The 27,298-nt window shown below is 36.6% G+C and overlaps 1 protein-coding gene across 2 annotated transcripts; it reads left to right on the top strand.

The window, feature by feature from the left end:
- The first annotated feature begins 1,350 nt into the window (after window positions 1–1,350).
- exoc3l2b (exocyst complex component 3-like 2b) lies at window positions 1,351–27,070 on the top strand. Of its 2 annotated transcripts, none has more exons than XM_060887644.1 (13): window positions 1,351–1,495; window positions 10,189–10,665; window positions 10,840–11,063; window positions 16,396–17,050; window positions 17,323–17,437; window positions 17,993–18,103; window positions 18,862–18,962; window positions 19,274–19,387; window positions 19,482–19,617; window positions 20,242–20,364; window positions 21,347–21,502; window positions 24,135–24,256; window positions 25,788–27,070. In XM_060887644.1, exons 2-13 carry the CDS (start codon window positions 10,211–10,213, stop codon window positions 26,068–26,070), a joined length of 2,595 nt encoding a protein of 864 aa, XP_060743627.1. In that variant the 5' UTR covers window positions 1,351–1,495; window positions 10,189–10,210; the 3' UTR covers window positions 26,071–27,070. The 2 variants fall into 2 exon arrangements, with proteins under 2 accessions (XP_060743627.1, XP_060743626.1); XM_060887643.1 differs by lacking the exon at window positions 1,351–1,495 and adding an exon at window positions 6,574–6,731.
- The last annotated feature ends 228 nt before the right edge of the window (window positions 27,071–27,298 follow it).

Here is a 27,298-nt window from a genome sequence, read left to right on the forward strand (position 1 = left end):
AAAGTGATAAATATCCAAACCCTTTATTCAGACATTGGTAAAAACACTTTAGCAGCAATTACAGCATGAAGGTTTCTTGGGTAAGTTTCTACAAGCTCTGTACATGTGGATTTTGGCTGTTTCTCCTATTTTCCTGGCAAATACACTCAAGTTCATTCACATTGGATGGAGAGCAACTGTGAACTGTCATCTTAAGGTCTTTCCACAGATGTTCTGTTGGCTTCAAATCTGGGGTTGCTGAGAGACAATAATCCACACTTAGGATTGAACCAGGGATCCTGGACAGCAATGCTATTCCCTGTGATACCATTATTTATATTATACAAGGTTTCATCTGGAAATTAAAGAGATTGAAATTAAAGTAACATTTAATAGGTGTCTAACCCTTATAACTATTCAATGGACCCTGAAAGAACCATTTTATAGTATGAATGGATTTACACAGGCTCATTTCTCCCAGGTTTCTCAATATTCTGAACCAGTGCAGAGCAATATTATTGAAATGAATTAATAATGCCTATCTGTGACAAAAATCTGTGACATTTTTGGAATTCTTGTTTGTATACACAATTGTAAAAGCAACATAGTCTTAAGCCATTATAACAAACAAACCATGGCCTCTAATTAAAATGGCATATTGTGCTAAATGTTTGAAACAGAAAACTATACCGATTTATATGAGCTCATGAATAAAAATAACTCCCTGACAATCAGAGCACAGGATCTATATATCTGTGGATCGACTACACTAATGAGTCGTACTGTGGAAAAACAAACAAAAGACCTCCTGTAAAGAAAACGCAGGTGCACCCAGTGACCCCTGATTTTAACCCACCAGCCAGTCATACTGTAGGCCAGTGCTCATGTCAGGCCTATGTTGCCAGTGGGACAGTGGGAAAGCACCTTCAGACACAGGAGGCTTACTTTTGGGACAAGCATCAACAAACACTTGGGCAGACAAAAGGGGTCTGAAACAGGCCAGAAGACTCCAAAACAATCTCCAGCTTTGCCTCCATTCATCTCTACTTCCCTCCACTGTATTACATTTAGGTTGGTAAGTTGTCTTTAATATAGATTTTTCTTATCAATCAGGGCCATTTGTGAGAGACAGTAAATAAACAAAATATTGCATAATAAAACATGCAGCACTTTAAAAACCATTTGATGCACTTTCGCATGTATTTCCAGACTAATTAGTGCCTACGCTGTCAGCACCCTGGGGAGAGAGGAGGGGGTGAAGGGAAGGGGACATGGTTGGTAAGAAGGAAAGGGGATGGCCGGTTTCCTGAGGAAAAAGCATCAGCTCAGGAAGTGACCAAAGCCGCCCCCAGGCTCCTATGCCTTCACTTGGGACAGACGCACTCATATAGTTCTTCACTTGATATTAACCACCACATACAGTATACTGACATACACAAAGACAGATACATATGAGACTCCGGAATGTTGCAACTCTGAGACTATTAGACACAAACCACTGCACCAATTGATTAAGGTAAGAGCAAAATGTTGGGGAATTTCTGCTTATTTTTCTGCCACTGGTTTTCACTACTGACAAATTTGAAACTTTATTCTGTGTCTCTATTCCAGCTGAATTCAATTTTTGATACTTAGTGTGCTGGTGAAATAGAATAGTGTATTGTTTTCAGGCACCAAGACATCAACTATGTCAGGAAGGATTTCTTTCACACTGATATTTGTGTACGCTGCTATTTCATCTGAAACACTGTCTGGACAGTGATAATCACTTGATGATAGTTCATATTCCTTGTAGTCTGTAATGTAAAAGATGAATTAACTGTAATGTGACTGTAATGTAAAAGAAGAACTGAAAACTTGTCCTGCATGTTCTGAGTCAACTTGCCTTATGATGGGGTGAGTCATAACACTCTGTTTGTAGCTATGTAATCTCCACATGTTTACACGAGCATGCTTATGATGATGCATACATGCGCATAATGTGGACAGTGTAGTGGTTGCAAAAGTCATATGTGAAAAATAGACAAATATATCACATTTCATACTTACACTCACAAACAACCTTTTATAGTGAAGTGTAGTAACAAACAAGATGTATATGGATTATATGACAATTGCAAAAATGCAATGATGACAAACATATTCTTTGTTCATAATCAGTGAACACTATTGGAACAAAAAAGCAAAAATCACTGTAAATACAAGGTTATGGTGGCTTAGTGGTTAGCATGTTTGACTTACACTACTTTGAGGTTTCTTCTGAGTATTCTTGTTTCTTTCCCCAGTCCAAAGAAATGCTTTGTAGGTGGATTGGCATATCTAAATTATCCGTAGTGTGTATAAGTGAATATATGTGTGATTGCGACTTGCAATGGACTGGTGTCCCCCACATGTGCCCCAAGTCCCCTGGAATAGACATGCAATAGAAGGATAATAAAGGATGACAATGATGCTAAATATCAGTTAGTTGAAAAAATATTATATTATTATCAATGAATGTATAGAAGCATTTTATTTGCCTTGTTCTTTTTAGGCATCCATTAAAACAGTAAAAGATTATTTTACACAGATGTATAACAAAACCAAGTGAAACATCATGGATTAGATTACACTTTTTAAATCATATAATATTCAGATAAGAATCTAAATAATAAGATTACATTACTGATTAATCACATACACTTCCTCTGTAATTTATCGAAGACTGCTTCAGGCATTACAGTAAACTGCTGTGCAGTTGATAATTGAGCAGAGTTGTTGTTAGAAATGGTCCGAAAGTAATATATTTATAGCTTTAGTAATAATAATTAATAACATTGATTTAACTACCAGAATACTGTGTGTGTGTTTGTGTGTGTGTGTGTGCAAAATCACTGCTTACTACACATGCATAATGAGAATTTTTGGGAAGCAGAAGGATGTGTAATAATATCCCCTTCCTCAAAACCACAAATTAAGTTCTTATTGAGTGACAATTTCCGCTAGAACATTTAAAAATTAGCCATAACCTGCACCCTTGACTCCAAAGGGGCAGCTACATGACGTCAATCCAGTGCTCATCCTTCCAGTTATGACAGATGCTCTAAGTGAATCTAACAGCTACCAGCTCTAGTCAGCATGAATAAAGGATAACGCTTTTATTCCTGTACTGCTGCTCATCACTTCTGGCTGAACAAATCTACTCTTCATCGTCAGGCCCTGTGCTCTCAGGGCATGTAATATTGCTCTTATTTCAGCAAGGGGTGATGGCATGATGAGAGGGCATTTCCTTTGGCTCAGAGAAGGGTTTTAAACAGGCTATGACTGAAGCATCCCGTGCTGTCCACCTTACACACTTGCATAACATAACTTACAACATCACACAAGGACATAGTTTCATTTCCACAGCTTTGAGCGACAGAAAATGGTACGTTTTATTGTATTATTCATGCTGATCAGACCACAGAACTATCTAACATACCACTCTGACATAAAGAGCTTAAAAGTGCTTATGTCTAAATTTTTGCCCACATTAGTTAAGGTTATGTATATGTTATATACATTCCAGTGAATGCATGTGAAAAGTAAAATACTGCTGTCGGCTTATTTAGGGTCAAAATGTATGTCTTGAAATCATAGCATTGTCAGACATATAAAAGAATGTATATTTTATGTGTAATTTGAATATTTGCTATATTCATATGTATAGTAATTTCTTATTTTGTCATTTTCTTTTCATTTGAATACAAAACAAAGACCTTGCAGAGGTTAAACAGTCAGTATGCCATAATAAGACCTTGAGCGTCAAAGAATATTGTTTCTAGTAAACTACGCTAACATATACACAAACACTGGTGGAAGAGTATAAAATAGTTCATAATAGAGTAAAATGCAAATAAAATAAATAATGTCACGTACAGTGTAGGATTTAAAACTCTTATCGCTTTGCCCTGCTTTGCTGTGTTTTAATCTAACAGACATCATACCCAAAGATGGACTGTAGCTCGTCAGTAATGATTTACCCAACACTTACAGCTGCTTCCTCAATTTCTTAGGTGTATCGACTACTATCTACAAACTCAGAGAGTATGAACAAATCTAAAATTCTGAAATAAATCAGCATAAACAAACAGAAGTCTAGCTATGTAAATCAAATACACACCAGCATGCTCTCCTGTTCAGAAAAGTCCTGGAAAATATTTTGTGGCATTGCCAAGGTGACCTTCACTTCCAGCAAGAGGGAAAGGACGCGAGGACCCTGAGTGCACATAAATGAAAAATTGTATTGTTATGCAGTGTTCTTTCCTGAAATAATAGACTCCTCTTCAGGCGTTTACTGCACAATTCCATATCTTTATCGCCTTCTAGTTTTAGATATGACATTAGTTCCAGTTCTCTGGTGCTGTTTTTTACCCCATGACAGGCAACAGGAACACGAGTGTGATGCCCTCACTCTGTTTCCACTCTGATAGAGGCAGTTTTAGGTTTGTAACTTATTATCTAGTAAGAGACATGGGACAGAAGGGCTGCAGTTTATCATTGGCTCTAACCCTGAGTTCAAATGGTAATAACCATTGCAAAGAGATCTTGTGACTCCTAATAATCTCTTAGATGCATAAGAATTACTATTTAAGGCACATGGCATATGGAAACATGAGCACACAGGTTTTCTTTGTGTAAGCTCAGCAAACACTAGTTAATCAGTACATAAACACATAATCTAAATTTTTCCCTGTGGAGAAAAGTTAAAGATCAAATTAAGGGCCGACATAAAAGTTAACAGTCCACTCAGGCAGAATTGAATGCTAAAAAAAATTACTTTATGACTTCAGTTGCTGAACACTTAATTTTGCTCTATAAAAAATTAGTTAAACTATTTTCTCTAGGAAAGAAAATTGACCTCAGTCTCCTATCAGACCAGAGAAGGCAGCCATTTGAGTCAATCCATTGTTTATAAATCCGTAGCTGAGCTTTCTTCAAGTGTTTATCCTATCACAAAAGGAAAAGAAATTTTCCTCATACTCATATTGGCTGCCATGATTCTAAGGGAAGCGACTGTTTGGAGAAACACACATACTCCTCCACTGTGGTCACAAAACAAAGTCATTTTTTAGGCTGATGTGATAGAAATGAAGCTGTTGTGACGCACTGCACAGTAATCTCTATTGTGTTTTGTGACCAGTGGATGCACAGTCTGACTTCCTACGGGCACACATCCAGACTGACTGTCACATGGCAAAAACAACACTATAAACATTGAAGACAGTAATAGGTGTGAGGAGTCACAGATTCCAATAAATTACAATCACACAGGGTCCTTTGTTGTGGCAATAGATCATTACAGGGTGGGCCAGTCTGTGCCATCCTGACCCCTTTATGCTTTATTAGGATGAAAACAAAACCATCTGATTGGCAACACGGCTTCAAGAATCATAGCAGATTTTTTTTTTTTGTTATCCATAACAATTTGAAGATTGGATTAAATGTATGTAAAGCATGCCATGAAGTGTTTATACATTAGGGGATTTTCATATATACTGGGAAATCAGTTAAATTGGGAAAATTTAACTTAACAAAATTTTTATCTGGTCTGATAGATAACATAAAATAACATAACATGATTAATTCATTTCACAGCGGGACAGCATATAAAGGGATGTGGTCGATATCAAACAGAAGATGACCCCAAATATTTTTGAAAAAGAAAAAGGTTATAAAACCAGGTCATGACAATTATATTCCACATATTTTTTGCAGTTTGTGCGAAATTTCTTATAAAGCACCTTAGGAAGTGGGCTGAAAAATTCAGATCATTAAATTCTTTTAGTAGTGTTTTTCTAATGGAATTTTAATTAATCTGTTCGTTACTGAATTTCAGAAAAGTTCAGAATTTCAGACTGGTTACTGAAATTCAGACTGGTTACTGAATTTCAGACTGGTTAATACATTAGGAAAATACTGAAGATTGTTGTTATTGCTGTAAGAAATAAATTATAGACTGTCACAAAGGCCAGCATTTTAATAACATTTAATTAGTTCATTTTATTTAGTCTAGTGTGTTTAAACAACATACAGTAGGAATATATTGATGATGATTTTGGAGTAGATTTTATTCAGGTACTGTTATTGAAATTTGATTTCATGCCATGATACAAATAAATAATGTTTTACTATTTTCTATTTTAAGTGCTAATCCTAAATTACCAAACATATAATCTTGTCCCAAGGGTAAGTCACACTATTTAATAATATGATATAAAGTTTTCCCTTACATTTCAGAAATGTATCATCTGAATTCTTTCTTAGTGAATATATGAAGAAGATTAAGTTAGTTTAAATTAAGTTAATCTTGTCCTGTCAGCCCGCACGAATGTGATGTTGAACGACTCTTTCATGATAATATGATGAATCGACTCGCGAAAGTTAACGAATTAAAGTTCGTCTTTAAAACACAGGAGCATTAGTCAGTGTGTCAGCATTGTCGTTCCCTGTAGGTATTTTTCTCTCAGTAAATGTGAATGTCTTGATGTCCGTATCTGCCTGGGAATCGAGAAAAACAAAACTCGATAGGTCCGAGTCGTTTGAACGAGAGAATCAGTTCCTTTAGAAAGAACCGGATCAGTTCGAAGGAATCGGATCAGCTGACCGAAATAAAAACCAGTGGTTTGACGGAGTGCATTGCATTTTGCGGCAGGCACTTAAAACCCCTGCGTGATACTTGTGGATTGTAGTTTTTCACGTTTCTCTCATGGAAAAAGAACAACATGGATTGTGTAAGTATACAATTTAAATTCTAGTTTTCCTATAATGAAACTTAGGACCATCTATTTTCTTAATTAGTGAGTCACGGCAGGCTTAATGAACTTGGGTAAAATAAAACAAATGAATCATAATATACTGTACATCAGTATTGTTGCTGTATTTCTGGGAGAAAATCATTTTAGTGGTGTGCAGATTGTTTCAAACTGTAAAAAGATCCAGCTGTGTATAATCTTCAGTAAATTGACAGTGTAATTGATTCCTAAACTGGGTTTTTTTAATTGATTAATTTAAAGTAATGTAATAATGTTTCAAAAAATGACACCAGAATTTGATTGCTCAGCAGTTCTCAAGTACAGCCAAGGTCAGTGTTCTTGCCCTTTAACGCAGCTAGTATTCAGTCTCCAGTTATGCTTGTCTTAAGAAGATTCATAAGAAAAGTTATACCCTTATACCCTTTCTGTAGGTTTGTTTTGAAAACCTCATGACCTGGGTGGGAAGTTTCCCATTTGTGTTATTATTCAGATTCTTGTGGCAGTTAGTATTTAGTTAGAATCTGACCCTAGATCAGAGCTAAGAGTTAGTTAGAATCTGTTTTCGGTTTGTTAGAATCTGTTCACAGTTCATTAGAATCTGACCCTAGATCAGAACTAGACTCTAACATTGTTCTTGGAATTTATATTTAAATAAGCTTACACAAACATTTTTTGTTTCCTTGTCAGAACAAAGAAAGAGGCTTTTGCATTTTCTAATGACATTTAGACATTGATCTACTATGGTTAAAGATTTACTTCTACAATAACCTTGCAATATAATGCGTCATGAATAATCACATTTATGGCAGGCCATATTCCAGTGTTAAGACTCTAAGCAAAGTTGAATTATCTCAGACTTATCCAAGTCGGTTATTCAACATGCATGTGCTCATTAAACTTTGTATGATTTTTCTGTAATACATTGGCAGCCATTGCACTAAAACAAATTTTTTTAAAGAAATTAGTGCTATGCAAACTTAGATGGGAACAAGGAAATTATCTTTAGTGAAGTACTTTATCAGGGTCTTACAGAGCTGAACAGGAGTCAATTGTGCCATGGCATATGTGATCCAAGTGTGTTTTTTTATTTGTTTGATATTAAAATGAACTGAATAGCCATTACTGGAACTTGTGCTGGACATGTGCCTGGTCTTGGGTGCATTGAAACCTTCCCTCAGGGAAAGTCATGATCCTTTGTCAGAATCCCTCCAACATTCCTGGTCTTCCTTGTCCTGTAACCCAGTATTAGAGCCCTGGTCATTGCACACTTTTGTGGGACATACAGATTTCTTATTTATTATTTATTATTTATTATTAACTCAATAAATCAGTTGGCCAAATGTGACAGCAACACAAAAGCAACAGAATGTCTAATTAAAAACAAAGCAGTAATCTTTCTATATGAATCTAAAAAATGCAGAACATATATGCAGGTATTAGTTTCTATTGAACTGATAACAAGGCGTCAGCCACAAAAATAAGATATAATGCTAAAGTAAAGATAGTAAAAATGATCTTTAGCAATAAATGTCTGGGTAGTTCCTTCTAAAATAATGAGTAGAGCAATCCAGGGTCATGCATGTCACTCCAGGAACTCAGGGCCTACCAGTAAACAGATGTACTGTTTTTATATTTAAATTTAAATCATCAAGTCTAAATGTAAGGTGTTAGGAAAGTGATTCTTCATTATTACATTGCAGTACATAAAAAAACAATTCTATAGCATTATACAATAAAAAGTAACTGATGTTATTCATTACACAGATTTCATCTAAATTGGCTTATTTTTAGCCTTTCTTAATAGCAGTGGCATCTTGTTTTCTTGCAGGATGTAATCTGCTACCTGTGCAGTACGGGAAATAGACAGCATAGGAAGGGTCGTATACCCTTTATATCTCACTCTATCCCGGCATTTCAGAGGGGCTGTGCTATAAAGTTTAGAATTATAAAACATCACTTGTGATGTATATGAATTGTACAGGTATATGTTTACAGGATGGTGTTAGTTTGGTAGTTAAGATGGTGGACTACTGATTGGAAGGCTATGAGTTCAAATACCAGCATTTACCCCTGCTGAGCACTTGAGCAAGGCTCTGCTGAATCCTGTAAATGTGTAGCTCACAACTTTAATCCATAAAGCGTTGTAAACCAGTACACATTTAAACTCAAGCAGTGTAAATCCTTTTGGTCACATTCTGTAAATCTGTCAACATGAATTTTGCATTTGTTTTTGTTTTTGAATTATTATTATTTTTTTATTTTGTTTAATGTTTTTTGTGTTGTAGATAAATCGGTTCCATTTCCCTATTTTCATCAAGGCAGCTGCACCCACTTCCCTCTTAACTATTGCAAAAGAATTTGCTTTATTCTAATTATACCAAACTGCTACAAATTACTTAGGTATACAGAAACTGAACTGCACAAGGGAATTTTACTAATTACTATAAATCATTTGTACCATATATATTCATGACTTTAGCTGATGCATAACTTCCCCTTCTGTCCTTGTTTGATACGAGACAAATGGGTTCATTGACCAAAAGGTTAAATATTAGTCAGTCAAACTAAAAGTTAGTAATTAGTCAATTACTAAAGGTCCCATTGCCCTTATTGCCATATTCATCAACTCTTCCTATAGCTCTGCTGTCAGATTATCCTTGGACATTGTATGGAAAAATCATATGTGCATTATTATTATATTTAGGAAGCTACTAACAATAGGATTCATTAATGATTTCACACTGTAGTAATTAATTTAATCCAAGCTTTTATATCAACAGTACACTCATGCGTACACATAATAGTTAAGAATTGGCAAATTACTTCAAGCTTAAAAAGATTGTTTTATCTGCCTTATGCAAACCCCTTCTCCCATATGCTCATACACAAATATACAAATGAACCAGCAGGAAGTGATTCAGCACTGTTCCCATCTCTTTCATCACTGGCCTTAATTATACAAGTACTATTATGTAAGTTTAACAGGATGTCTGGAGTAATTCTATCACAAACTATGTGAGATATTTTCACTATGCATCGTCAAGTCAATACACATTCAATACACTGCGTTTTCAACACATATTCAAGAAAGTGCACTGTTCAGCCTTCAGACTATACTTATGAACAATCTCTGTGCAGTCAGAACTGGTTAATATATTGTAGCTATAAAGCAGAGTCAGTATGATAAAGGGCAGGTTGGATTAAAATCACTATCACATCATAAAATAGTGTCAGAACAGATCAGTCTTATCCCGCCGAATTTCACAATTGTAAAGGATGTGGTTTGGGGTCATAGTTAATTGCCTTAGACAACTGAACAAAATTCTGTTTCATTTCATTTAAACAAGATGGGCATGTGATATCTGTTGCTCAGTTATGTTAAGAAAGATCAGAGACATGTCTGTCTAATGATTGATTGTCTTCTGTTGTTCTTCAGCGTTTAATCTCCAGGCCGAAGCATGCCCGTTCTTAAGAACCTCCCAGCTCGGCTGAAGGGGGCCAAGGGAAATTTAGAGAACACTCACAGTGAGCTGATTCTCCGCAAGATGAGCCTGAACCACAACCCGTTTGGGGAAAACGGCTTAGATGAGGAATGGCCCAGGCACAATGGTGGTTCGCTCTTGGATGGGGGTGCTCCCCGGGACCGTAACCCATTTGAGGATGAGGAGGATGAGAACGAGGCCAATGAAGTGAGGCGTGGAGGCTCAGGAAAAAGTGGATCTATTAAAGGGACACTTGATCGCATCAAAGGCGTGTCACCACTCAAGACCCTGGGCAAGTTAGGCAAAGGACTGCGCATTTCAGGCAGGAGTAAGGGCAGCCCCACCCCTTCTCCACAGGGCTCCATTGGTATGCCCTCACCCATGGAGAAAAAGAAGAAGGGCAGACGGAGTTCAGAGGGAAGTCTTCTAAGGTAAAGATTGAGCAATAATCAAATAGTCTGCATTAAAACTTAATTCTGTTTTGTAAAGTGTGATTTGGTTCTTGACATTTTAGGACAGTCACTGATGTTGTGAGCTTTCTACAAGGTTATGGAATGGTAAACCAGCATGCTTCACATAATGATCTTTTTCCTTCTTCTTCACAGGATGGCAGGAAGATGCAGAGAGAGCCTTCGTAAAGAGAGCTTGCCCAATGGAGACCTGTGCTCAGAGAGTGATGCCGATTCAACCAGTCGCAAACTGTCCCTCTTGAAGATTGTGGGCAGGGGCAAGAAAAGGGAGTCTCTGGTTGACCGCTCAGCATCCCCTGGCCCTGAAGAAGAGCCTGTAGAGGAAGTCCCAGTAGTCAAACCCAGAGAACCTCTCTCAGGTAAGCAGAGGGGCTTCTTCTAAGAAAATAATGGGAACCGATTAGGTATATTGCTTCTTATAACTGAGATAAGCTCCAGAAGTGCACGTCTAGCAACGATAAAGTGGTAACTAAAGAGTGAAAAAAGAAACACCTACTAATTATTATTACTAAATTAATTGATCTAAATAGTCATTTGTGAGCATATGCATGGTTGATTTACAAAGTTCACTTGTAGAGGGAGGCAGCAAAAAGTACAGACATTAACTGCTTAGCTGGACCTGCATGCCTGCAGTACACTGTTGGCAGGTTTTTGTGCAGTTTTGCACAATAATATCAGATAACAGTCTTTCAGAGTGCTTGTTTGGGCAAGCTGCAGAATCGCCATGGCCCAACAAACAATTGCCTTATTTTATTAATTGTATAGTGAACATTACCTACATTACATAGAATGAGGATGAAACAACGTTATAGAATTAAAATGTTCAACTACTCCAGCTTCAATAAGAATGTTAAAATAACTAAAATAATTTAAAAACCGATTAAACATGTTTGTTGAGTACAGTGTACCTGTATTCTTTGCTAAAGGGGACATTTACTGTAAATAGCTGTTGACTGAGAGAAGATAGTGGTGACATGCATTCCAAGTCTTAACCAAAGCATTTCCTGTGCAAATATCCACCAAAGCTTAATCTCTTATTCTGCCACTGAACCATACCATGGCAATATCACCTTACCATACCTCCAAAAAGTACAGAATGTTCTCTCAAAATTAAAAGCTTTGAAAAATGTTCCCTGTGAATGAAATATGAACACTGTAAAGGAAAGAGGAATTTGTGTAAAGGGGAATAGGGAATTCAACTCTCAAGCCTCAGCTTTCTTTTGCAGTGTGGGGAGGGTGACAAGCTGAAGCTGCTGCTTTCCATTCCCCAGCTGACACAGCACAAAATGCCCTTTTATTTGTATGTTTAGTCACATTATGTTGATGTGAAAACTTTCTATTGACCCTCTATTGCCCAATCATGCTGTTTTCCAAACCCTTAAGAGTTCTGAACACCACACTGAGCAAAACAGATCATTGGCCTCTTTAAACTCCATCAGTTTTTAATGGAGTATTGGTAAAATGTACAATATAATGTACACATAAATTTGTTGGTCTATAAAGTATATGTTGGTTTATAAAGCTTGAGAGAGTACTAAGCCTTATGTTACAGAAAAACGTGTTGGATCTTCTCAAGTGGCAGCACATTCCTCCGTGGGTTTGTGAAAAGTGATTCTCAGAGCATTTCTGGTGTTTTTGTAACAAGAAATGTACACTTGACGTTTTATTAATTAAGCATATTTGTACATTATAATTTATTATTATTAATTATTATTATATTATAATCCACTTTGTCTCGAATATTACTAACAGGTGTCTTACCACTTACTGTACCTTAATGCTATTAACAATATTAACCAATAATATGATTAGAAGTTCTAGTCCCTTTATATGTTTTAAATAATTTGTATAGTTTAGTTGTGTTCAGAATGAAGGGTTTGATTATTAAAGAATGGTGAGGAAAATGTACTGTAACACTAAAAATGTGTTTTCAAATTAATTTCATAATCAAAATCACAGAATGTCTCACAGAAATTGATTTATTTGGAGTATTTTGCTATAATCTAATAATTACAGTGTCTTAATTATCATTTTTTACCTCTTACTGTTCTCAAGATACAACTACACAACCTTTTGGTGGGTATATTAAGTATATATGTTGAAATTACTAGGAAAAGGAATGTCACAAGAATGAGGACATCTGGACATAAATTTTATGTGGTATTAAAGCTCGAAAATGTTACTTTTTTTATTGTTGTTTTTTTTTTTTACCTTAAACTCAGTTTTTTAATGAACAATTATTTTTACCAAACATCAAAATTGGACCAAATTAGAGAATAGTTGCATTAATCTCCTTGTTTAGTTCTCCCAAAGATATCATTTCAGCATGGGTTAACTGTACGGTATAAAGGAGAAAGGAAAAGGCCATTACCTTATCATGTGAAATTAGCCAAAAAACTAAAAATACGTAAAACATAAACAGCAGTTCTAAGTGTTCTATTTGCTGTCAGCTTTTTGGAGATTATTTGTATGTTTTCTCTTTTCTGTTTGAAACCAGAACACAAGACAAGGCAATGTCTTTATTAGAGCACCAGTACCCAGCTGTCCTCATTCAGTGGGATGGGCTCTGGTTAAATACATTTGATAAGTAGAATATTTATTGAGGTGGTTCCACCAGAGAGTAGTAAATGATTTCCAGACATCATCTAATTACAGACAATGGCTATCAACCATAAAACTATAACTACAGCTTTGAGCCATACAGTACATCAGTGGCTGCCATGGGAACAGTGTCAAAGCACAACTTTGGTAACCAATATATTCATAAGTGTGTGATAGCGTGACTGGTTACACCCCACTGGCAGGCACCTATCTCATGCTTAATAGGACAAAAATCACATTACTAAGCTAAGCTTTCATACACATTTATATCACTTCCAATTATCAGAAATTAAATAATTGATGGATACAACAAGGGTAACATAGTTTAAGGTGGGGCACATGTAGACTTATTGGACACTGTACATGTCCATAGTAATTGGCGCTTGGAGAAATTCCAGTGTGTCCTGATCTGTGTTCAAGTCTGCACCCTGCCAAAAGTTTTCCAGTGACAGGAGGGGCTAATGTGCACTTAATCCCACAGCCAGTCCATGTCCAAATGGCTGAATCTACACAAGAGCTTAAGCTCCACTGGTATTCTGACAGGCTCAGTCTCGCCCAAGGACACTAGACACTACAGCCAAGCAGGTCTGATCCAGCTGTGCCAGTGGGGGCTTTTGAGAATGGTGAGCAATGAGAAAACACTCCCCTGCTCACTTTTTAAGAAAAATATTTATCCACCCTGCATATTCCTGTGATGGAGGTGGGAAGACAGAGTTGAAAAAATAGTGGGAGTCTCAGGTTTCTTTTTTCTAAGGCCTCTTTGAGCCATGACAGCGGATTAGTCTGTGAATATATAGTGAAGATGTATAATTTGTGGCTGATGGGATTAATGGGGTGATGTCCTATAACTTTGGCCACCGAATAAATGAATAGGCAAGAGGCATGGACTACGCAGGTGCTTGACCTATGTAAGTTGATATCCTGCTAACTCATTACTCATTGGTCATACTCTACAAATAATATACTATTTGTTTATGAATTTGTAGTAACTTTCCATTACTGTTTTTTTTTATACATTAAAGCACCATATATCAAAGCAGAAAAATATATACATGCTCTTTTGCAGCAGGTACAGAGAGCAAGTGCCTTTGCGAATAAAGACATAGTGTTCTTCTGAATTACAGAACTCAGACTCACCCCATTTTGGAAGTCTTCCACATTTTAATAAGTCCAGGATAACCCAAGATATCTCTCGACATCTGGCAATTGAGCTTCAATGTCGTTTCAAGGAAATATTTTACAGGTTTCTGCTTAGAGTTGGTTGATATTTCTAGAATGTTTTTTTTTTCAAAGTGGTGCTCATTTATTAAACTACCCCACCCCCTCAGTGACGTTTTTGTCCTTGGGTGGAGGACTTTAGCCCGGATGGGTTTACCAGAGGAAGTGGCTCCTACTTTCTTACACAAGAACAGGGAGCACACTTATTTTCCCTGCCCTCCTCCTGTGTGATAGCAGTAGGACTGTCAGCATTGTCTTATATATTTAGACCTCCTTCCGATGGATTGGCAAATCAGCTCCAGTCGTTATGATTTGCAGTAGTGGTGCTGGAGGGGTTACAGCGTGTGGTGGAATGGTTTGACACTGTTTCCTCAAATGGGACAGGGACGGATAAGCTGGGCGCCAACTGAGCTCCCCAGCATCCTCTCCTCTAAAGAAAAGTTTTTTTAGGAAATGAATTCAGCAACTCTATAAGAGTCTGAACAGGAATTCTGAACTATTGTATGACAATAACTTTTCCGAGGTGGTCAGTGACATTTATATAGAAATGCTTATTTGAAAGAGTTCTATGAATAAGAACCCAGCATCAAAATCCTGTCTTTCCATACAAGGATCCCTGTGTACTTTGAAGCAAGGAGTGAAATTATACTGCTTAGTGATGCTAAAAATCAGAGGGCCCCCATTTGTCTGAGCAGAATTTATATAAGCAGAACAGCAGGAGCAATGGAAAGTCTGGTACATGATACATTATATTAGGCATACCACAGGTCATTCATATACATATAGCAGACACCCTAGTTGTCTGCTTGAGGTCATTTCACTCCATTAATATTACACTAGAGTTCTCATGGTCTTGTGTGCATTTAGTGTACATCTGTATATCCTGGAAGTTGCTCTAATTATTGACTGTTCCTGAAGGGCCTTATCTAGAACATATTTTAATTATTTCACCCGTTTTCTGTTTCTTTAATGAGCATATGTGTTTAATCACGTTAGTAAATACATTGTTACTAGCCAAAATAAGAGTAAATGAAATTTCATCTTCCATTTGATCCAAGTCAAATGCATAAGTGAACGTTAATGACTGTGTCAGATGCTGTCATCACCAGTCAGTACATATTGCTTGAGCTAGATTAAGGAAATTAACTAGTCTATGAGAGGATCAGGAATGAGGTAATGGGTGTGAACACTGGTCTTACCGAGACCTGGTTTACTTCATCACTAATTTTATTACAAATGAAAAGGTTTTCACTTGACCACATCAGAGGGATTAGTGAGATCACGTTAACAGATGTAGTATCAACAAGCAGTAGTCTGCCAAACTGGACTTTTAAGATGTTATGTTCTAACTATCATAATAAAATTTGAAGAAAGAATGAGGGCAGAAAATGCATTGGATAAGCCAAAAAGCTGTCTGCATCTTGAAGGTCATTTCCTTAAGGGACAGAAAGAAATCCACTCAAATGCTCTGTCCAAATCTGGCAGAGTTGTCTGGCACCAAAGGTAATGCTTTGACTATGAGAATAAGTTCATAAGAAATAGTCTGGTAGGGTGTGTTTCAGCTGAGAAATAATTTTTAGTGAACAGAAGTGGTTATGGTATGCCAAAATGTAATAACCACAAACAAGTCTTTTGGAACAAGGCCATGAACAAGGATGATAAAAGCAGAGGAATTTAAATATATAATATTATATATATATATATATATATATATATATATATATATATATATATAAGTTGCCCACTAAGTGTATATTTTCAGCTCTTATTCCATGCCTGAAAACACTGTTTTCACACAGAATCCTCTTATGTACTATAAAGAATAAATCCCCATCCATCTCATGTTTTCTGTCTCTTTATCCATTTTCATAGTGTTGGAGATCCTGCAGCTGGTGACCAAGCGAGACTTGTTCCTGGCAGATACCCACATACTAGAGCTAGAACAGGAGTGCAAGGAGGTGTCCACCACACAACCAGGGGGTGCAGAAGATGTCACCAGCCCCAGCAGCAAAGATAGCAGTCGGAGAAAGGCTAAGGATGTGGAGCTACTGTATGAGGCCCTGCAAAAAGAACTGTGGGATGTGGTCCGGGAATCCTTGCACTCTCCCACTGCTGGTCCTAATTTAGGCCTGGTTGTGCAGGTCCTCCAACAGGAAGAAGAGGCTGATCAGGACTGGACCACAAATGAGTGCACTGTTCCCGGGGGAGCACGGCCCAGGGAGTTGAAAAAGCGATGGAAAGAGGCTGTGATTGAGGCTGCTAATGAGAATTTGCCCAAGCCTGAAATGGTCCTGCCAGGAGAGCTGGCGGCATACCTCAACAAACTGCGAATTCGTATGGTCGAGGATCTGGGAGCAGCTCGTCGGAATGTTGTGTCTGTGTATCCAGAAGATTATAATGCCTTTCAGGTGTATGTACATAGCTACCATCAGGCCATCACATGCCGGTTACAGATTATCACTAATGGAGAACTTCAAATTACTGACATATACTCCCTTCTAGATTGGCTCTACAACATATACGACAGGTAAATAAAAGTTTTGGTTAGCTGCTATAGATGACTTTTATTGGCTAATTGTTTTCATTGTTTGTCAGGGTGTCATGGGGTTAAATTATATTTCCTGGGCCACTTGTTGTGAAGCCCATTGTACACCTGGAATTTTAATAAATAGCATTAATGATAAGCTCTTGTTGATAAGAGTCTGGAAACAGGTATCCATGCCTATCCCGTTCAATGTCTAAGTGTCCTCAAAATTGCTGTCCAAAATCTCTGAGTGACTCTTCTTTTTGTTGGTTTAGGGACGTTATTGGAACAGTAAGCATAACATCACCGATCAACCGCTCTCATCTCAGCCCACTGCTCTCAGCAGAGATGGTGGACAAGCTTGAGCTGGATTGCCTCAACTATGTCAGGGTAAGAACGAAAATGTGTTTTCCTCTTTCCAGATACCAAGGAGCAAAGTCCATCATCCCAGTGGACGGAAAAGGGTGCATCTACGGCACGTCCTGTTCATTCCAGAGGTTGACTGGTCATTGCGACCTTCACAGCCAATTAGAGTGTTGCATTTCAGGGTCAAGTTAAAGTTTTCCTGTTCACAATGAACAACATACAATAGGAGTCAGTATTACAAAAAGGCTTTTCCTAATTAGGCTACTTGAATGAGAGTCAATGCAGGTGTGATACAGTCTATGTGTGTCAGACTGTAGACAAAATATTCCACAGCCACGTCCTAGCAAGAAAGGCTATTTATAATGTTATAGTGTACTTGATAGGTTATTTATAAGTCATTGTTTACCTCAAAGATGCAATCTCACACATACACACACTCATAAAGAGTGTATTCAAGATATTATTATCCATAAATTATTATTATTCAGTTCTTGTGTTAGACTGATTTACACTTACACACAATATCACCTATACATTTGTTTATAATATTAATGTATTTAACTTGCTATTGTATTCCAGGGAAAAGTAACCACTGAGCTGTCTCAGGTGTTGGATGAGGAAGAAAAGAGATGGACAGAAATGTTGCATGTTGAGGAATATCAGATCCCACTCGCTAATGCAGTTATTAAGGTTAGCAGAATAAATGCAATTTATGAAGTATGTATTTTTGCCAAAATAAATAAACACATCCCAGGCTCCTCTTTTGCCTCTTGTAGCCACAAAGGTTTTTACCTATTGCTCTGGGAAGTAACCATGTGACCTTCACATTGCCAGTATATCTGTACTCATCTTTTCTGTTCGCTTGTGAAAGTTTTTAGTTTAGTATTTAGAGATCAGTTACAAAATTTGACATGTGAGAAAGCACTCTCCCACACTATAATCAAAAAACTAAAGAGGGAATATCTTGAGGTAGATTGTACAAGTTTCTGAGACTTTTACAATTTACTGTACTTCAAGACGAAGCTCTTCTGATAATTCATAATTCTTACTTATTAAGTACATTCTTACTAAGATGCTTTATGTATTTATTTCCTTTTATTTATCTCCTGTCTGTATACTTGTATAGTAAAAACTGTAAATGTTAATTTGCACTCATTGATGTATTTTTCGAATATACCAAGCTTTTAAAATCTAATTCAGAATGAGCCAAGTTTTAAGTAGTGGTCCACTGGCTTTATATTTAATAAATAATTTTCTCCTTAGCCTCATCTATGACAATGACCTTTTCAACTGAATTTTACACAAAATGCTCGCAAAAAGAATTTACATATTCTGCTAAACCTGAATGTGTTCTTACATGTAGCTCTAGCATATACCATACTGTATAATACTTATAATTCCAGCACTCTGGAACAGGATCGTTTATTCCAGGATGTATTTCTTTACAGAGACTGCAGGAAGATCTTGATCGATCTGCTGCAATAAACCGTGGTCTAGCCTCACGAGTAGCACAGTGCACTCTTAATGGCCTTGCAGATTTTCTGTACAGGTAAGAAAATTCTTCTTGACAGACCTGTTATAACTGTGCCATATGTCATTTTCTGATTTCTCTAGTCAGACCTGGAGATATAACTTAATTTCAAAGTTCTGTTCATTTTACTTTGTGTATTTGATTGTTGTTTTGTCGCAGGATACATGCACTTTTTACATTTTTCTACATTTCTGATTCTGATTTAGATTTCTGTTTATATCCATGAATGGTCTTCAATTAAAAAAACAACTATTGTGCAATGTTTTAGCCCTGAACTGTAGTCCAATTTTAAACATCATCAAAGCTATTTGTGTCTTTTGTTGTCACAGCTTTCAAAAGAAGGTGGAAATGTTCCATGAAGGCCATGTTAGTGCACTTGAGGAAAATGAAGACGGTTACATTGCCAAGACAATTGCTTTAGCCAACTGCTGCCCCCCTTTCAGGTACATTGACACAAGTTCTAACTCCAGGGAAATTGTTTGCTGTTTATTTATGCTAATTGAATATCATTATTATGTTCATTATGTCCTTGAACAGGAGCTTTGTAGAACGATGTGTACACAGCGATCCTGCTGTCAGCGAAGACTCTGGCCGCAGAGCCAAAGTAGCCCTGGACAAGATTGTAAACCTGAGCGTGAGAGTGCTGAATGATAGCATATTTGAGTACATCAGGGTAAGTATGTCTCTCACACACATATACTGACTTGACATAGCAATGTTCTATAGACTAACAAACATATGCACAATCTTTGGATTACATTCAAAAGATTACACACAATCTTTGGATTTCAAATAAATGCTACTAACTGCTGTATAGTTAGTTGCTTCTTGGAGGAACACTTTGTTATTAAAAGTACATACACACCCATACATTATGAACTGATTCCATGCTAGCTGCATGACTCGTTCCAAGAATATAAAGAATATCTTATCAGCGCTTCCTTTGTGGTTTGTTCTCAGGGATGTTGGCTCACAAACAGGTCAGGGATAAAACATAAAAATAACTTGTTTTGACAAACACAGCCAAACAAGATGTTTTTGGCCGATCGCCACACAGTATATACAGAGACCACAGTAGAGCTGGGCACTGCCAGGCGTCATGGGCTACAATGTCCCATCATGTATCCTGACTGCCTAAGAAAGGAAATATTCTAGGGGTTGTTGTTTTGTCAGGAAGTCTTTTCTGCTCTCTGGAATTCCACATAAAAAATCCCGCCTATCAAGAAAATGAATGAAAGTGTTACAGTTATTTTGTTGATTGTTTCATCACAGCTGATACACAAATTCTGTATTGTAGCCTTACTTTGATAAACTGGTAAAGAGGAAATGGCTCAGCAACACAGAGGCACTTGAGCAGATCATATCTCTCATCAAGGAACACTTCAAGAAGTTTAAAAGGATGGAAGGCCCACCATACCAGGTACACAAACAGCGGAACAATCTTGAATCTTATCAAAAATATGTCCCACACTATAAAAACAAATGACAAATGTGCTAAATGTACAGGATCTCACTGACAGCAAAGATGGCAAGCTGATACCATAATTAATATTCCTCATTCAAATTATAATTTTTGTTGTATTGAGCACAGTGTAATTCATTTTGAATAGAATAGACAATGACTTGTTGAAAAGAAAATAAAGGAGAAAAAAGAGAAGAGAATAAAAGCAAAGAAAAGAATAGATATAGTTTCAGTTACCAGAGTTCCTAGCTAAATTAATTAATATTTGCAACTGCTAGCTGTTTGGAAGCTAAGCTCATTTCCTCACCTGACTGTACTTGATCACACTCAGTGCAGACTGTAACATCAAACAACAATGTCTAGCTCATTATTTGGCCAAGCATGAACTTTTGATAGATGTTTGTTTTAGTAGCTATTACTAAATTATGCTATATGAGATACTTCTGTAAATTAGTAGTCCATTTATTAGCTAGCTGCAAAATAGTTATTGAAGGCTAGGCATAGATTTACACCTGGTTTAGGTGAAATACACTTGAAATGATTATTATTATTACTATTTATTTGTTTGTTTGTTTGTTTGTTTATTATTATTATTATTATTATTATTATTATTATTATTATTATAGGTAGAGTCAGTGCTTTGTTTTACAGTAAATCTACATATAAATGTTACAGAGGCTATACAATAAAATCCTTTGAGAATCTAAATATTTTACCAGTACATAGCAGGGTATACTTTACTCAGTTGAAAACACTTTATTTTATTGTAAGAATTAATGAAAAAATTACACTCTATTATTTATACAACATGTAGTATATATCACACCATGTGTCAACCTTATCTTATTGTTTCTATGATTATTTTGGTTACAGGTGATTAATGACTGTTTACTTTGCTCGATTTAACACTTAATTTAATTCAACGTCATTAACATTGCAGGTCTTGGTAGGAGAAGTCCATCGGCGGGTGATAACCGAATACCTTCGTGCCATTATGAGAGGCCGAATTATCTGCACCTCTCTCAAGATTAGGAAAAGGATGGCTGGCCGTCTTCGAGAAGAGGGCAAGGACCTTAAAACACTCTTTAAAGAGTTGGTGAGTTGCATGTCAGGGTTTTTGTTTTTTCTTGTCATGGGGAAAATGTGAACATTTCAGGACATGCTGGCACTTACTCCAAAACACAAGGACTTCCCATTCAATAAAATATGAACAGACATTTCCTTGTGAGCTGCACATTTCTAAATGTGTGTCATTTACGGTATACATTTGAGTCACTGATCAGATATGACTCATCTAAATTCAGTGTAAGATTTGCAGTTCCTCTAAGCAAATAAGAGACTGCAAACACTGAAACATGGAAATGCATAGCCTTAAAGTGTACTGCGATTTAAAGAGCATTTCCGTGACCCCCTCACTCCCTGCTCCTGCATAGCCTTTCCTTGTTCTGCTCAAAACATCCATTTGTCACCTATGAGGACAACAGGATGGCTTTGTTTGTGGAGGAGCATCCTGCCATGACACTTTGAAGCGATGGCAGACCTCTAAGGTCAAGCTGAGTGTCAGAAAAAATGTAGCTTATACAATCAGCTCCATAGGTATTTGGACAATGATAGAATTTTTATTTTTTTGCATTTTTACTCCAACACAATGGATTTTAATTGAAGCTATCATGATGTTACTGAAGTGTAGACTTTCAGCTTTAATTAAAGTGTTAACAAATACATTGCAGTACCCATTTAGGAATTACAGCAAATAAAATACAGGAAATAAATAGACATAATAATTAACCCAATAACAAACAGGTGAGTAAGACAATACTGGTGACAAAAAACGCCCCCTAATGCTCTGGCAGAGAATGTCCAAGCAGAAGTCCTGACAGTAACGAAATGAATTTTCAGATTCAGTGAAATTCTGTAGAACTGAGCCTTACCATAAAGATGGATAATGACCCAAAGCATATACTGAAAGCAACCCAAGAGCTTCTTAAAGTAAAGAAATAGATTGACCTTTAATGGTGAGACATTCACCTGATCTCAACCTAACTGAGCAGAAAGACCACCACACAAGCAACAGCTGAAGGCGGATGCAGAAAAGGCCTGAAAAATTATATCAAATAAATAATAAATTTTGCTTTTAGTGATGTCCATGGGCTTCAGACTTCATGAAAAAAATTGTATCCAAGTATTAATATTATATTTGTAATGTTGGTTTGTCTGATAACTTTTGAGCCTGTGAAAATTGAGTGGTTATGAAAATATTTTTAACTGGTAACTGGAACGTCTGCACTTGTCAAACATCTTGACTTATTTCAAATCCATTGTGTTGGATTAAATAGACATAATTATAAAAACTGTGTCATTATCCAAATACGTATGGACCTGACTGTAAAGTAGTGTCACAGTCTACGGTTAGAATCCTGTGTGTCCATGGCAACACTCTGTTTTTCATGGCAACGGTGTGTTATAGTTCGCAGTGGTCTGTTATCAAGAAATAAAATAGTGTGTGCGTAGAAAGAAGTCGTCCACATGCCACTCAAAAAAAAAAAAATTAAATAAATAAAAACTCCTGAGCGCAAGTCCACCCCTGGTCTAGGCGGCTTTTTGTGTTAAATTATATTTCCTGTCGCTGTGCAGGCTCTTTTATTGTACATGACAGCTTATGTCCTGATGACCGGTCTTTGCATTACGATTAAAAGCAGTATGAATAAAGTAAAAAATGTGATGTGCGGTCAAGTTCGAGTGTATGCACTGTTTAAACGAGTGTTCTCAACTTCTCACTGATACTTTTGTGATTCGTGGAGTTTTGACAGTTTTGACAGCCTTGATATTGTTTCTTATTCAAAAGTGGTGACAGAAAAAACTCAGCACCCCCAACTTGAAACCTCTTCCCACGCCCCTGTCACAATCACATCATAATCAAAATGAATAATTAGGCTTAAAAACAAATGTATATGTAAGGGAATCAAGTTTAACAATTACATGTAATATTGCTCCAAATATCATCAATAATGGTGTGTGCAATACCATGTATAACTTGCATTAAGTTGGTAATTTATATATATATATTTATATATATATATATATATATATATATATATATATATATATATATATATATATATATACAGTTTTGATCTTAGGCTTTTCATTAAGTTATTTATTTCCACTACAAGGAACACTTGTATTCCTGATATTATTGCATTTAATGAGGCCTTGTTGTATTTATTCTTACAATAGATTCCAGATGTGGTCAAGCTACAATTTTTTGACTAAAACTAGACTAAAATGACTAGACTTTTAGTCGATTAAACCTGACTAACAAAAAAGATATGTGAATGACTAAATATGACTAAAACTAACAAGGACATTTGGCACAAGACTAAGACTAAGACTAAATTAAAAATAGTTGACGAAATTAACACTACTGTAAAGGGCATATTTTTAACCTTAGTTACAAGAGCAGGTACTGCAGCACTGGTAATGTTTTCCCAGACTATGGATAAACAATAGATTGCTCTTGTGCTCAGAACATCTGATTCATTCTTTACGATAAACAGATGTGTTGATGACACTTTAGTTGACATTCTTGGGTACAAGGGTGTTATCATAATAAAATATATGGATGTTCTAGGATTTATATTTAGTGCTTAGAGACATTAAAATTTCATATGTAAAGATTTGAAGAATCTGGTATGATTTTTACGGTGTTCTGTTTTTTTGTTCCACAGGAGTCACCAGCCTCATGGCTAGACAGTGCCATTCCCCACATATCAGAGATCATCCTGTTGGAAGACACACCCTCCATACAAATAGAGGTTGGCGTCCTAGTTCAAGAATTCCCTGATGTACGGTAAGTGTCAAGAGAGCCACCTTGTCATCAAGTGAGATGCCTTGCAACCCCATTGATATGATGTGGGCCAGTGCTCAGGGATCTCAGGTCATTTGGCAGAATATAACCATTCAGCCTGATGAAAACAAGTCCTTGGTGGCTTCCTGATTTTTTTATTTTTTTTTTATGAGTGCCTGTTTGGTTAGCCCAGATTCACATAAATCCTAAGGAGTTGTCCATCTCTGAGTAGCAACAAAGACAAAGCAAAACTACAAAAATACCAGCATCCTGCCAAGGTCTGTGGCTTAACTTGATTAAAAGTCCCATAGGATTGCTAAGGACTGGAATTTGTGCACAATCCCCCTTTTTCCTGACATGTACATTTTCCCAGGGATCATGGTTGAAGATGGTTTTATGTTTCCAGTCATAACATTAGTGTTTCCATAGAAGAGAATAATTGTGTTTTTCTTTAACAGAAAATTGAACAAAATGGCACAAAAAAAGAGTTGGATGCATACTGGTGAAATGTGTTGCAAGCTGCAGTGACTATTTAGCAATAGTGACCATCTCCAAAAGCCTACCATCTGGGGAAATGACCAAAGGCTATCGTCATTTCTGGCGTTCTGTTCATATTGCGGAAATGGAAGATTTCGTGCAGGCTGTGATGATTATTTTGGCTCTGTGAAATCTACCAACCAACCCAAAGGCTTTTTGATGGATAAAATTTGGAAAGCCATCCAAATTGAAAACATTGCTGGACTCATCAGTATTCTAAACATATGCTTACAAAGAAGCAAGATTTTTCCATACATTGCATTACTTTTTACATTTACATTACATTTTACAACATTTGGCAGACGCCCTTATCCAGAGCGACGTACATAAGTGCTTAAATCTCTAACATTGGATACATTAATGCTGGCTCACTAGGTTACATACTTAAGATACCATGAGTTTAACACACTGTTCAAAGTTACAATGAAAAAGTGTCAAAGGGTTTTTTTTTTTTTTTTTTTTTTTTTTTTTTTTTTTTTGTAAATGCAAAAGATAGGGAAAGAAGTGCTAGCCGAAGTGTTTCCTGAATAAGTAGGTCTTCAACCACCATTTGAAAATAGCCAGTGACTCAGCTGTCCGGACCTCTAGGGGAAGTTCATTCCACCATCTTGGTGCCAGAACAGAGAAGAATTTTATAGTATACTTGCCTAATAGGCACTTTTTGGGACCAGGACAGCTTTCAGACCCACTCTATGAGTTTATCAGGGTTCATATGCAGGTCTGGCAAGATGGAAAAGTATAGCATTTAATGTCATGTTCCTAGAAATATGGACATATCAGAATAAACTCAAGATAAGATGTGACAATTATGGACATGGATTGTCCTATTTTCAAAATAAATATAAATATAATATATAAAATATATAAATATATAATGAAGATGAATAAATTCAAATGCAACAGCATTTGCTTTATTGATCACCAGGTTTTTATACACTATACACTCACAGTGGCCACATTAAATGACCATATATTAAATATTGTTCTTGCATTATAGGAAGAAACATGTATCTGCAATCCTGAATATCCGGGGAATGACTCGGCAGGCAGAGAGGCAGGAGATCCTCAACATTGTGAAAGACATCGAGAACAGTGACAGCCTCTCACAGCTGCCACGAGACCGTGCCCTGTTTGCAGAAGTGCCTGTGACATCTGAGGTGCACTGTCTGAACATGGGTCTGAGCCGCATTGCCCTCGCTGCCTCCTCCTTCTTCTACAGCTTACGGGGGCGTCAGCGCAGGAGAACCCCGGCCAGGGAGACCCAGGATGACATGCTGTAACAATGTCATCTAAATAACAACAGTTTTCAGTTGAGTCTTATTGACTCCACAGTGGAGCGTGAGAACCAGAGTTGGGTTATAAGAAGTGTTTGGAATTTTTAAACCATCTGTGTCATAAAAAAGGACTTCTTTTCTGTATCATAAATAGCTGGTAAAAAGGGTTGTGCTAGCACTGGTGAAACTGGGACCATTTTAGAAGCTTGTCAGTCGCAATATTTTCACGTGCATTGAAATTTTAACCAGAGGTGTTTAACAAAATCATATCAAATCAAATCTCGCACAAAACACAGCTCACTTTAAAACAAGTGGAATTGTCTTTATGAATGAAATCGTCTCTTATTTGCCTTTCATACTAGCACTGATGTGACTGTTATTTGTTCATGGTGATTTCATACTTGATCTAAGGTACTACATTATGATCTAGGATATCTGGTGTTTTTTTCTTGTATTTAAATGAGTAATTTCATGCTGCAGTCATTTTAGTGCTGATGATACACAAATCTGCCTGGAGAAAGAAATCAAGGGCTACTATTTATGTTCCAGATGCAAAACATATGTTATTTATTGTATCAAGGCATGTCATGTTTTTGTCCTAATCATTAATGCAGTAAGAAAAACATCCACATACTTTATTTTGTAGAAATATCTGTTAGTGTAAAGACTGGCATTTTAATGCATTTTTGTGCTTAACAGACCAACAAATAGCACTTTTCCTTCACAAGTGTCTTGGTTTTTTTTGTTTGTTTGTTTTTTCCCCAACACTGTCATTCCATTGCTTATGAAATTGAAGTCGAAATTTTTAGAAAAGACAGATTTTTTTTAGCTTTTGGCAAGTCTGTATATGTTGATAAAAGAACAGCATGTAAAAGGCATCAAAGCTCATTCTCATTGTGCTGTAGGGTACTTTGTATATGTAAAAGATTTAAGCTTTGTTTCTGGTGGACATAGAAAACCTGTACATTAGTCAAATCATATAAAAATAAAGGGTAAGATATATTGATATATTTGTGTTTTTTTTTTACACAGGACTCATGAGATGTCTAGAGTTTTTATGGAGTCTGTAATCTGGTCAGTACTAATTTTATGAGCACTGGACTCCTGGTAAAGTTGGAATAATGACTTTTGACATACATTAGATTTAAAGAAAAGAAAATACACGCAAAAGAAATACACACTCAACAGCCACTTTAACAGGAACGCCTGTACTCCTGCTGGCCAGTCAGCCAAT

The sequence above is a fragment of the Tachysurus vachellii genome, chromosome 15, assembly GCF_030014155.1.
Source record: "Tachysurus vachellii isolate PV-2020 chromosome 15, HZAU_Pvac_v1, whole genome shotgun sequence".
Classification (NCBI taxonomy): Eukaryota; Metazoa; Chordata; class Actinopteri; order Siluriformes; family Bagridae; genus Tachysurus; species Tachysurus vachellii.

Coding starts and splice junctions, on each gene's coding strand:
- exoc3l2b (XM_060887644.1), top strand. CDS start 10,211: ATGCCCGTTCTTAAGAACCTCCCAGCTCGGCTGAAGGGGGCCAAGGGA. Junction 17,051..17,322: donor CTCTACAACATATACGACAG/GTAAATAAAAGT, acceptor TTGTTGGTTTAG/GGACGTTATTGGAACAGTAA. Junction 19,388..19,481: donor AACTGCTGCCCCCCTTTCAG/GTACATTGACAC, acceptor GTCCTTGAACAG/GAGCTTTGTAGAACGATGTG.